This window comes from Vicugna pacos, chromosome 11 (assembly GCF_048564905.1).
Source record: "Vicugna pacos chromosome 11, VicPac4, whole genome shotgun sequence".
In the NCBI taxonomy this organism is placed as follows: Eukaryota; Metazoa; Chordata; class Mammalia; order Artiodactyla; family Camelidae; genus Vicugna; species Vicugna pacos.
The window spans coordinates 60,066,645-60,079,592 of NC_132997.1; the positions used below are offsets into that span (position 1 = coordinate 60,066,645).

Genomic DNA, 12,948 nt, shown 5'->3' on the forward strand with positions numbered 1-12,948 from the left:
TTTTATTTTATTTTATTTTTTTCCTTGTTACTTATAAAGATTTGACAAGTGTGATCTTTTCTACCAGATGTGAAACATCAAGATGGAAATAGAGAAAAAACCCAAAACATAACACCCTGTTAAAACTCTATCTCACTTTCACCTTATGCTAAAAAATAGGATGGGAACTCAGTGATTGGTTCTTAATGTAACAGAGTTGGAGAACCAGGGTCTGGATGTTCAAGCTGTCCCTGGGCTGTCTACAGGGAAGGAACCTGCTGAGCTCTGCTGTGGCTGATGCAGTCTTGAGTCTCCAGGGTTTAGAGGCAAATGAGGGGCCCCAGGAGGTAATAGGTGGGCTTGAGGTAGGCATCAGATGAGAGGGCAGCAGGGAACTCACACTGGAAAAGAAACAGGGATCTAATCTCTGGCAGTGGAGGTAAAATTTGAATTCACAAAACAGTGAAAGTCTTTGCAGATAATGATTTTAGGAGATATTACTGCAGAAAATGCAGTAGCTGCAATTGTATTTAAACATTGTTTTCCTGTAATTGAAAATTTCATTATTTGATTAAAATTTCTGAAATGACACTTCTAAAATTTATTACAGTGTGACTGCAGTGCTGTAACTGTGAGTACATTTTGTCATTGACTAGGGTACTTTTGAAGTTTGTTTTGGCTTCCTCTTACTTGAGAGCTAATTGCTTAAAGTGATTTATCTCAGAGCCTTTTAATATTGTATTCTTTAGAAGGAGGTTTTTCAATTGCAAACAAGACTAAAGAGCATGTCTTTAATATGCGTACAAATTATCTTCTGTCTCCTTCTTTCAAAATGGATGATTTTAATGTCACCATTATTAGCTTTAGTGATTTGGGGACCTACATTCTATTTCAAAGATAGCCTGCTCTATGCAGACTGACTTGGCCTCTTCTTTTACTTCCCAGACTGTCCGTTTCAATAATAATCCCTTCCTGGGCAAAACCATCTATCAATTTTGCTTGATTTGCCAAAGCAGACTCAGTAACCCTGTGCTTCATCGGTGATGCTGGACTGAGTGTGCCAGAGGGAGCATCTGTCTCCCCTCTTGTAGCTTGAGGAATGTAATGAATTGGATAGTGTCTCCCCAAAATTCATGTCCACTTGGAACCCTAGAATGTGACCTTATGTGGAAATATGGCCATTGTAGATGTAATTAATGTAACGATACAGATGAGATCATCTGGCTGTAGGGTGGGCTCTGAAGCCAATGACTGGTGTCTTTATAAGAAGAGGGGAGGACTTAGAGGGACCCAGGGAAGAGGCCTCAGAAAGATGGAGGCAGAGATTGGAGTTACGCTGCCACACACCAAAGAATTCCAGGAGCCTCCTAGACCTAGAAGAGGCTCGGAAGGATTCTTCTCTTGAGCCTTTGGAGAAAACGTGCTCTGCTTACTCCTTGATTTTGGACTTCTGGCCTCCACAGCTGTGAGTGAATAAATCTCTGCTGTTTTAAGCCACCAAGTTATGATAACTTTTACAGCAGCCATAGGAAAGAAACACCAGGGGCTTCCTGAAGTTAGACTGTGCATAGGCTGGCTCCCCCGTGCTCCCGGGGAACTGGCCAGGGCTGGATAGGATTCCAGTCCAGGAGGATGTGAGCTGCTAAGCAGATGGGCAGGGCAGAGACGTGCGTATAGGACTGGGATCCGGTCACTACAGTGGGGCACAGAGTGGGATTTGGGGACAGGAACAAGGCAGACACTCAGTGAAACTTCAGGTTGGCCGTTGCAGCAAGACGCACCTGTTGCTGCGTTACCCACGCTGACTTTGCTTTCCTTTGGCCGAGGACAGATTCAGTCCCACGTCTTGGTGGAGCCAAACCTAACACGGGCCAAGGGTCAGATGGGCTCTTCTAGGGGTGGAGCCAGAGGGGCAGGCTCATTCATCGCTGAGACAGTGGGATAACCAGAAGTTTCTGGATGTATACTCGGGTGTTCACTGTTGGCACGGTTTTTAGCACCGTGTCCGTTCCATGTGTTTTTAGAAGTGGATAGTACATGAATTGAAGGCTTTCATCTTCAAGCCCAGATATCACTTCCGGGTGTCCTTTACTTGCCAATATTACCGCAGTCGGAAGCCCTGGCTCAGACCTTCTAGGTCACATCTGGACAGCTGGAATCATTATGAAAATATTATTTCTGTGGTAATGATCATGCATAGCCTTGTCTTTTTAACTTATTGAGGAAAAATTGGCAAATACAATTGTATACATTTAAAGTATACAACCTGATAATTTATAATATACTGCCTTGTAGAATGATTACCAAGATCAAGAGAATTAATAGATCCATCATCTCACATAGTTAAAACTGGTTTTGTGTGTGTTATCATGCCCTGGGTGAGAGCGCTGCCTTTGCTGTCATTCTGTTTGTACTTGGACTCCAGTGAGGCCCCTCAAGTTACCCAGATGTGAAATGATGGGTAATAATACCCTGCTGTCAGGTTGTTCAAGGATTACATGACATAAGCCTTGTAAAGTAATTCCTCTAATGCTTAGTACATAGTAAAAGCTCAATAAATATTAGCATGTTTGCTGTTAGTAGGATTATTATATCCTCATATATTGTCACGATAGTGGGAATGAAAATTTCGTCTCCTTTTAGAAAGAGACTGGTTGTTCTGTGACCATGGTTACCAGTAGCCATCAGAACCTTTTTTCACTTGTTTAAGCTGCTCAATAACAGCAATCATTCCTGCTTCTGTAATCTAGCCCATCAGTGACAGCAGCCCTCAACCCTGTTAATACACCCAGTTATAAAGCCAGATGGTCAGCAACAGCTTAATTCCAGCCAGTGCACTGCTGCAAATCAGCCAGTCAACCCCATCCTCACTCCAGCTCGGCTTCTGTACCTAAAGATCCACTAATGCCTCAACAGTCCAGCCTCTGGAAGTCTCCCAGCCCCTCAACTCCATGGATCTCCAAACCCTGTATACGATCAGCTCTCTCTGCTTTGCTCAGTGAGGTCTGTGAAAGTGCAGCTCTCCCTTGCTTTATCAAGCTTTAATTTAGCTTTTGTTCAGATATTGAGTGGGGATCTCTTCCTTCCACAGTGGAGATCTGTATAAAGTGCTAAGGGACCGCAAAGATGAGGTCACATGGAAGAGTTCACATGAGGGGTGATTTTTGATCCAAGTTGTGCAGTAGGTATTAAGTAGAGAAAAACTGCAGGAGGAGGGAGTTCTAGTTTGAGGGAAAGCACCATGAGTGAAGACATGATTGATGATGGTGGCAGTTCAAGAGCTGCTACCTATTTGTCATCCCTGGACTGTGGGGTGTGCAGAGGGTGGGGTGATAGAAACTAAGACTGGAATAGTCTTTAGGGGCTGGATTGTGTGGGGCTTGGAGTCTATCCTAAGGAGTTTTCCTGTGCTGGTGCCTCTCAAACATTTTTCTAACGTTGTAAGTCCTAACCACAGAGGAGACTGAACTTTTACCATAAGAGGGTGTTTCTTTGAAATCCCCTGTAGGGGATATTTGTTATTCTATTTTGGCTGCCCAGCATCTGAACTCTGTTCTTGTGCTTGGAGAATTTCCCACAGGAGGGAAAAAAGCAGAATCTTTTTTTCCACTATAGAAGCCGAAATGCCAGTATTTGCTTTTCCAGCCTCCATTTCAGCTAGGACACGGGCAGAACCTGGGGTGGGAGCAGATGCAGCGGGAGAGGAGACCTGGGCTGTGTGCGGTGGTCATGGAGGTGGTGCCCGTGGCTAGTGGGTGGGTTGGGTGAGCGTTGCACACCACAGGACTGACTCCTCTTCATAATCCACAGATTCCCATATTCTCAGCATTTTAGTCCTGTTGAAATCAGGGTGCTCCTGAGAACCAATGTTGTAACAGAGTTTGATATGCAGCATTATCTACTTTTTTCCTTAAAAACTAAAATAATAACATGGTGGGTCTTAGGGTCAGTGGCATTGGAGATGCAGCATGCTCAGTGATGGCAGAAGTGTCCATGCTGGACCAGTTCTGAGCAGTTTTGGCCTTGTAGCTCTATGTCTGCTTCTCCAGACCTTTGGGTTACTTTGTAAGCTTCCCAGTAAATTCATTCTTGGCTTAGAGTTTGTTTCCATTGTTTGAAGTGAAGAATCCTGACTGGTACATGCATGTCATCTTAAAAGTCTTAAGGATGCTGCAGTTTATTAACATATTTGTTTTAATGGAAACAGGGATACCCCCCCCACATCTTCACTTAAATTTAATGTCCCAAGAAACTATACCATGTTAATAACTCATCATTCAACAAGTATTTATTGAGAACCTCTGTGTGATATTATGGAAAATTAGCTCATAATGGAGCTTTTATTCCAACATATATCTTGTGGGTTTGCATCCCCCTGGCACAGCACCTAAAGCCTGCCATTCCTAACCCTGGGGATTTGACCTGGGTTAAGAAGCACAGTGCAGGCAATGGAGAGCTAGCAGATCTTTTAACCTAAGGAAGCGAGGTGACCTGATTTGTAGAATTGCTTCTTATGGGCTTCCTTCAATTATTCTTATCACCATTCACTGGGTGGAATCTTGTCTCCAAGGCTTCCTGTGTCTTGAAGCTCTATGTAAACCCATTTGGAGCAAAAAGCTATGACTTTTGGGTTTGAGACACCAGATATCTATTGAGCTCTAAATACTTTAGAGTTCAAATGTTCTGGGTGTTAAGCTCTTTCTTCATTCCAGGTAACTGCTGCGTTTCTAAATGAAAAGCTTCTTCGGTGTAAGTGATGCTACAATAAGAATTTGGGTCTAATATAACCTTCTTAGACTTTTCCCAGTTCTACATAAAAACATTTTTCATGAGTTACCGTTACTTGAAGTATTCAGTTTAGTCCACTGTGTCATCCAATCTTACAGTGTGGAAAGAAACATTCTTTTAAAATAGAGACCATCCCCCTTTGAAGCAAAAAGTTTACATATTCTACTTGTGGCTGAGAGTCTGTTAAAAGACTTGGAGATAAATAGTCCTAATCACTGTTCATTGGGAAATTAGACAGAGACACTGCTTGTGTGGCCTTTGATAAGACAAGTCTTGACTTCTAGAGTTGATCCTGGTTTGTACTAATATTGCAGAAGAAGCTAGTATTTTTCACCTTTGTGGGATCCCCTATAGTCTTATATCCGAGGTATTACCAAGGGAAGCTAGCATCAAAGATTTGGTGTCTTTTAACTACTGTTAAAATGGACGAGAAGCCATAATGCAGGTAAATGTTAGGTCTTCACAAGATACCACTATTTTTGATATGTCTATTCTCTTTAGATATCTTAGGATAGTATTCTGGCCGGGATTTATATTCTTACTGCTGTTGATTTTAAATTTGAGTGAATGTAGTACATATTATTTCATTTCACTTCAGTTTATTTTAATTCCAGTTATAAAATGCTTTTGAAAATAAATTTCTGTGAAATTAAAAGCCATTCAAGCATTTTTGGTTTCAGAGATAACATAACTTCTCTTTCTCCTTCCACTGCCTTGTACAACATCCTTCAAAAAAAAAAAAAAAGCCAAAAACCAAACCTTGTGTTTTAAAGATGCGAGAGATCTGATGCTTCCACACATCTTTAAAAGAAGAATGTTGAAAATGTTAGCTATTTTGATTGTGGTGGTGGTTTCATTGGTGTATAGGTGTATACATCTATCAAAATTCATCAAATTGTACATCTGAAATATGTGTAGTTTACTGTACAGGAGTCATGCCATAATAAAGGTGTTAAATTTTTTTTTTAAAAAGAAGAATGTTGGAATGACACGATTCTCCTTTATGTTAGCTGTTCCACATTTTGTAAGAACAGTTAGATTTCCCAAAAGTCCACAATGACTGGTTCAATAGGATGAGAGACACATGTCCCTTGTTAATACAGGGACATGCTTAGAGCCCAGTGTTGAGAGTTGTGAAACAGCCTTGTCTAATGCTGTGTTTGTTCAGCACTTGGATGGAGCTCAGTGTTCTAGAGGAAGACCTAACGTTTTCATTCATTTAGAATTTGTAAGAAAAAGTCTGGGTTGAATTTTACATGACCATCAGCTATGAAAAACTGTTAGACATAATAATGGAGACAGGATTATACTAACGATGGTATTATAACATTATTATAAACATAATAATGTGTAAAACTCTGATTCTTTCCAAGTACTTAGATGCCTTCATTTAAGAAACATACTTGATAAATTATGCTAATGGATGGGAAAGCAGTTTGAGAGGTTTACATATTGCAAATGCAAGCTGCTGTTAGTTTTTGGCAGTTTCTTATTTATTCAGTAAAACAGCTGTTGCAGGCTGTTCCCTAGGCCAAACTCTCTTAGCCTCACTCCAGTTACAGAAATGAGCATGCAAGCAATGAGCTCCTGGTGTTTCAGTAAAAAATACTTAGTTTTTATGTTGTGGAAATTGTGTGTGTGTGTGTGTGTATTTCCCAAATCCATAAATGATGGATTCTCAGCATCAGGCACTGGTACTCAATGGACAGGTTATGCCTGACTGAATGAATCAACAAATACTTTATACAGTGCTGAAACACTTAGAATAAAAGAAATGCAAGTCACAGACATCCTCTGTTGGGGTGCTTGCTTACATTTTAACTTGGGGGACATCAGCCAAGTGCACAGATTCTGCAGAGACTGCAGAAACAAGGCTCTACAGGATTAAACACATGGAGGATGAGGGGAGCATCCAGAAGGAGAGAGGGCTGTTGATGTGGCCTAAAGTCATCAGAGGACATGGGATTTGAGGGGGTCTCATGGGATATGGTACAGACTGCATATTTGTGTACCCTCAACATTCCTGTGTTGAAACCCTAGTCTTGAACGTGATGGTATTTGGAGATGGTGCCTTTGGGATATGGATTAGTGCTCTTATAGGAAGAGACAGGTGAGGATTTGCTTCCTCTCCTCTGCCATGGAGGAGCATGGCCCTCTGCCATGGAAGAACACAGCAAGAGGGCATCCATCCGAAAATCAGGAAGAGGGCCTTCTCTATGACCCGAATTGACTGGCCCCTTGACCTTGGACTTCACAGCCTCCAGAACTGTGAGAAATAAATCTCTGTTGTTTAAGCCACCCAGTCTGTGGTATTTGTGTTACATCAGTCTGAACTAACACAGGATATAAATAAGATGGGAACAAGGCAGGCATCCCAGGAATGAGGGAAGTGCACTGAGAAAGCAAACGGTTTCAGTCGAAAGGTGGTCAGGGCACTGAGGGGCCTTCTCAGAAGATATCAGGTATCTTGTGGTGCTCTTAGGCTTATTAATTTGATTGTCCATTAATACTATGGAAGGTGGGAAATGGGGAGGAATCTGCATTGACTTAGCAAAAACCTAGAACATCTTCTTTTCTTCTTCCTTTTCCTTTTTAAAAAATTTTTTCATTGAAGTGTAGTTGATTTACAATGTTAGTTTCAGGTGTATAGCACAGTGATTCAGTTATACATATGCATATATGTATTTTCAGATTCTTTTCCATTGTATGTTACAAGAAATTGAATATAGTTCCCTGTGCTATACAGTAGGGTGTTGTTGTTGTTGTTGTTGTTGTTTTCCTGAGCGATGATCTGTTTCGTTTGCGACTGTAGTCCCACAGCTAGAACCGTCCCTGGCACTATAGAAAGTATTCAGAGTATCCTTGAATGAGTAGCCATCAAGGAACTGTAGAGTTCATTAATAACTAGAATTGAAAGGGCCCCTTTTGCCACTTGCTCACTGAATATGGAGCTTTCTCTTAGTTTAAGGATCCCAGTTTCTCCTTGTGCTTGACATTAGTGGAGAAGCTTGAGGATCTAGGGTAATTTTTGTGATGGTATGTTTGGATTTTTCTCATGACTGCTTTGGGAATAGAAGAATCATTTGATTCTTGCTAAACTAAATAAAATAAACAAGGGAGCTTGTGAAATGAAACACTGAGGGATATTTGAAAGCAAAGAATAACAGACATAGTTTAATCATTTCAGAAAATAACATGGTAGAGTTTCCATATCAACAGGCTGTTTACTTTCTCAGTGAAAGGGGAATAAAAGGTGGTTTTTCCTGGGGAGGTGACGTGCTGTAGTAGGAGAGATGTATTTAAAATAGTGTAAGCCTCAGCTCAAAGGGAGATGATTTAAAATATACTTAAATATTTCATTTATATTAAAATCACAGAAATTAGCACTTCTGATTCTTAATATTTTAGTAATCTTTTAAAGTGAAAGTTAGTCACTAGCTTCTGTCATAGGCTTAAGAGGCCACAGGACTGAGGAGGGAGTACAGACTTGATGAAGGTGCCATTAAGCCTTTCTTTCATGCGTCTGCCCTGTGGGTATGACCGAGCTCTAGTTGGAAGGCTTAACTCAGTGTCGCCATATTTATAGGTGCTGATTCATTACTCCCATCTGGTCATGATTTTTGATTACTTGCTGATGAAAATTCTTTGTCTTTATTAAAATAAATAGACTGTGAGAAACAGTGGCATTTATTTTAAAGAACATTATTTATAACATTTTCAGATAGAAGTCGTATGCTTGAGTGCACATTTACTAATATGTATTGTTTCTTTAATTTCCTTACCCTGATTTTCCATGTGGAGTAAAAATCCTTCAGCATTACAATGAGATAACAGATAGGTAGGGTCAGGCAATAAGTTTCCTTCTGTCCACATTTTCTTCCCATCTCTCTTTCTTGATCTCCTTTGCAGTTTTCTTCCCATCTGCCTGTCTCTTAAATGTTTTTAAATGAAATATTTTTATTTTAAATTATAAAAACAGTACATATTCATTAAATAACTCAAGCAACAGAGTAGTTTATAAATTAACATGTCCCACATTAAAAAAATTAAGTACACAATAATACACACACATATATTTGAGCTTCCCCTCCACCTTTCCCCAGGGGCTCTCACTGTGTATACTATTTTGCAGCTTGATTTTTAATTTAATGATATATCATCAGTCCCCTAAATATTTGTGTTTCTCAGGGTTCTCTTCTAGGTTTTCTCTTCTCTCTCTGCACATGCTGAATGGAGTTGTGCCACTTGTAGTTTTAGTTGCCTTCGTGCTTATTTCCAAATATATATCCCCAGCCCTGATCTGTCTCTGGGACTGCAGCCCCTCTATTTTCATGCCTCCTTGGATGCTGTGTGGGTCCTACCCCCAACTCTTGCTCAACTCTGTGTCTCTCCCAGTCTCCATCTCGGGAAGCAGCAGTATTACTCATTCCATTTTCCAAGCTAGAGATTTGGCATCATCTTCAGTCTTTCCTCTTTCTCATTCAACCACAGCATGTCAATCACCAGGCCTATTGTTTCCACCTGTTTAATCTCTTTTAAACCAATCAGTCTTTCTTCATTCTGACTACCACCTCTGTAATGCCAAGTGACAATCATCTCTTGCTTGGGGTGCTCTAATTATCTAACTGTCCTCCTTCCTTTCACTCTCCCTGCTCACCTTCTAATCCACTTGCCTCACAGGCCCCAGATGATCTTTCTCCAGTGCAGATCTAAACATGTCTTACTTATGATATTCAGGGACTTGCTACTGCCTTCAGAATAAAGCCCAAACTCGTGGGGTTCATATGATCTAGCTCTGCCTATGCCTTGCCCACCTCATTGGTCACCATTCCCACCTGTGCTTGACTCTAACTCCAAACATTGCCAACCACTCTGAGTTCCTCGAACACGCCATACTCTCACTTACACGTTTGCCTTGGTACATTCTGTCTCCCCATCTCTGCTCCATCCTTTAGACCACTTCAATGATCAGCTTCTCCCATGAACTGGGCTTGGTGTCGTTCCTACATGTCCCCAGAGCATCGCCCACATAACTTTATTCTACTATAGCATTAATCATTTTGTACTGTACTAGCCTGTGTGTGGTTTGTGTCATTCCCACCCCCTCTATTGTCACCACTAGACCACGAGCTCCCTGAGGGCAAGAACTAGGAGGAGCACAGAATGTAGCACCTGATAGGAGCCACATCTTTGAATGATAAATGAATGTACAGATGACCCTTGAATAACACAGGTTGGAATGCTGGGGGGCAAATATATGCAGATTTTTTTCAAAAAATATAGTAAGTGTATTTTCACTTTTCAGATCTTTGTATGTGGGGAAAAGTTTGTGTTGATTGGAGAGAACAATGTGTGGAATCAAAAGAACTAGGGTTTGAGTCCTGATTCTATCCAGACGGTTTCAGCTTCCTGCCCTTCAGTGAGTCATTGATCAATTCCTTGGTTTTTGAGGCAGAGACACTAGTACACAAATTTTCAACAGGGAGGGTGGGGACAGGGGTGGGGAAATCATGCATCCCTAACCGCTAAGTTGTTCAAGGCTTAACTGGAGTCAGAAACCCAGGAAGCCCATAATGCGGAGAGGTGGCCTTTCCTGAATCCCAGCAGTTATAATGGTCAAGTCAGAAGCTTCACTCACCTTGAGGGATCAGGCTGGTTCAAAGGTCATTGTCAGCACTTTTCAGGGCCTGGGCAGGGCACTTTGAGATGCCAGTGCCACTAGGGAGTAGAGCAAAGTGATCATGTCCAGAATCTGCCTTCTGCTTTCCTTCACGCTTCGTCCAGTTTGAGGCCTTGTGCAGACTCGAGTATGTGCTGCATTTGGAGTGAGTGGGAGAGTTGGAGGCTTGAACACGGTGTAACAGCTCAGTGGGGCAGGAGGTGACACGTGAGGATTCCTGGAGTGAGGTCCTCGGATTTTGGGTAGTCACAACATCCCTGGCGGCTAATCTTGCGTCTCATGCTGCTGTTTAATCCTGCTACTCCCTGCAGGCCTCCAACTCCCAGTATGTGTAAGCTCATTAAAGGAAGACCTTCGTTTCTTTATTTTATTTACCTTCATTTCTTTAATCTCTCTCTCGATCTGGAGTTTCCGTGTCCTTTATCTACATGCTGCAGAGAAGAAATAAATATGCCTGAGAACCCAAATTCCTTGTGATTCTCTTTTATATCCTGTTGTATGCTCTGTTGATTTTACACTTGAATAGCCCCACCACAGCCCAGCTGTCACTTTGTGTTGAATATGCCTGCGTTCATATTGATACTTATTTGCATGGGCTACTTCTCAGGTCTCCGGTGATGTTAATTTGTCTACGGAACCCAGCTCACCTCCCATATCTAAACGGGAGTCAGCTTGCACTTATGGGAAACGCCTGTCTGTCAGGGAAATCGAGAACAAACCGACTACAACCCAACAACTCAGCTTTAGCTAGTTTACCTTACTCCAGAAAATAGGACCCACCTGCCGTAAAAGGAATTCCCGCCCTCCCGGCCAATCACACCCCGTTTCCGCGCGGCCGTCGACAACGCGCTTGCCCAGAACCTTCCCGGAAGCGTGTTCCACGGCTTGCGAGGCCCTGGGCTTTCTCTACCCGCGGATTGCGTTCTCTTGAGAAAAAGACACCACCCTCGTCACTAAGTGTTTTAGTTTTGTCTTCGGACAGTGGTTAACGAGATGACACGCAAAGACAGCTGCGGAACGGTCCGGGCCGGCTCCGAGATGCGGGTGAAGGTAGGAGCAGAGGCTTTTGTTTGGCTGCGCCTGGGGCCGCTTTCCGGGCTCTCCAGTGCGCTTCCCTCGGATACGGCTTGGCTTGTTTTGTCTTCTGAGCTGAGTTTGTTCATCTTGAGTTTTCCAGGTGGGATGTCAGAGACTCTAGGTTTTCACGGTGAGACTTAAGGCCTCAGGAACTGTGCACAGGCAGCCAGAAACAGTAAAATTAGTTGAATTAGGGAGGATTATTTCAAGGGAAAATAATAGGTACCCCTTAATCTAAAGAAAGCAAGATGGCAGCCGTTAGGGGACTTGGCAAAGCCTCCAGGTTAAGTCCGCAGCATAAACCAGTAGCGGACTTCGGGAAATAAGAGGAGAAATTCAGACTTTTTTGATGGAGGGCGTATCAAAATGTAAGTAGGTTCAAGTTAGCTAGGTATTAACAACCACCATTATGAAGAAATAATTTCTTTTTCAATTGAGGTAAATTTGATATATAACGTACTAGTTTCAGATGTATAACATAATTGAATATTGATATACACTAGAAAAAATCTGGTTACCGTCCTTCACCACGCAGTTGCCTTCCTTCACCGTTTTTGCCCATCTCCAATCCCTTTCTCCTTGGATAACCACTTTGTATCTGAGTTTCATTTGGTTTTTAGATTCCACACGTAAGTAAAATCATACAATATGAGTCTCTGACTCCTCTCACTTAGCATAATACTCTCAAGGTTCATTCATGTTGTTGCAGATGGCAAGATTTCATTCTTTTTTATGGCTGAATAGTATGGCATTGTATACATACACACACACACACGCACACACGTATATGTACACGAACTGCATCATCTTTATCCATTCATATGTCAATGGACACTTAGGTATCTTCCATATCTTGGCTATTGTAAATAATGCTGCTGTGAACATTGAAGTCATACATCTTTTCAAATTAGTGTTTTCCTTTTTCTCAGGTGAATACCCAGGAGTTGAATTGCTGGACTGTTAGATAGTTCTATTTTTATTATTTGTAAGATACTGCTATGCTGTTTTCATAGTGCTGCCACCAATTTACATTCTCACGAACAGTGCATGAGGGTTCCTTTTCTCTACATCCCTGGCAACACTTATTATTTATTGTCTTTTTTTTTATAATAGCCATACTGGTTTTGAGTTCTCATTGTGGTTTTGATTTATATTTCCCTGAGATTAATGATGATGAGCATCTTTTCATGTGCTTTTTGGCAATCTTTATGTCATCTTTGAAAAAAATGTCTTTTCATATCCTCTGCCCATTTTTTAATTGGGTTGTTTGGTTTTGGGTTTTTTTTGTTGCATTGTATGGGTTCTTTATATTTTTAATATTTACCCCTTCCTTATCAGATTTATGATTTGCAAATGTATTCTCCCATTTAGTAGGTTGCTTTTTAATTTTGTTGGTGGTTTCCTTCACTGTGCAGAAACTTTTT

At 41.5% G+C, this 12,948-nt stretch overlaps 1 protein-coding gene across 14 annotated transcripts in view; it reads left to right on the top strand.

The window, feature by feature from the left end:
• The window catches only part of FAM13C (family with sequence similarity 13 member C), a 344,617-nt gene that overhangs the window by 223,823 nt on the left and 107,846 nt on the right, over positions 1 to 12,948 (top strand). For 2 of the 14 annotated variants that reach the window (XM_072971487.1, XM_072971485.1), the window contains exon 1: positions 11,352 to 11,497. The exons of the other annotated variants lie outside the window; for them this stretch is intronic. Coding sequence is in view for 1 of the 2 variants with exons in the window: in XM_072971485.1 (XP_072827586.1) it covers positions 11,441 to 11,497 (57 nt within the window). In the remaining variant the exon portion in view is untranslated. Of the gene's footprint in view, positions 1 to 11,351; positions 11,498 to 12,948 lie in introns of those variants that run through there. 14 annotated transcript variants of the gene reach the window in all.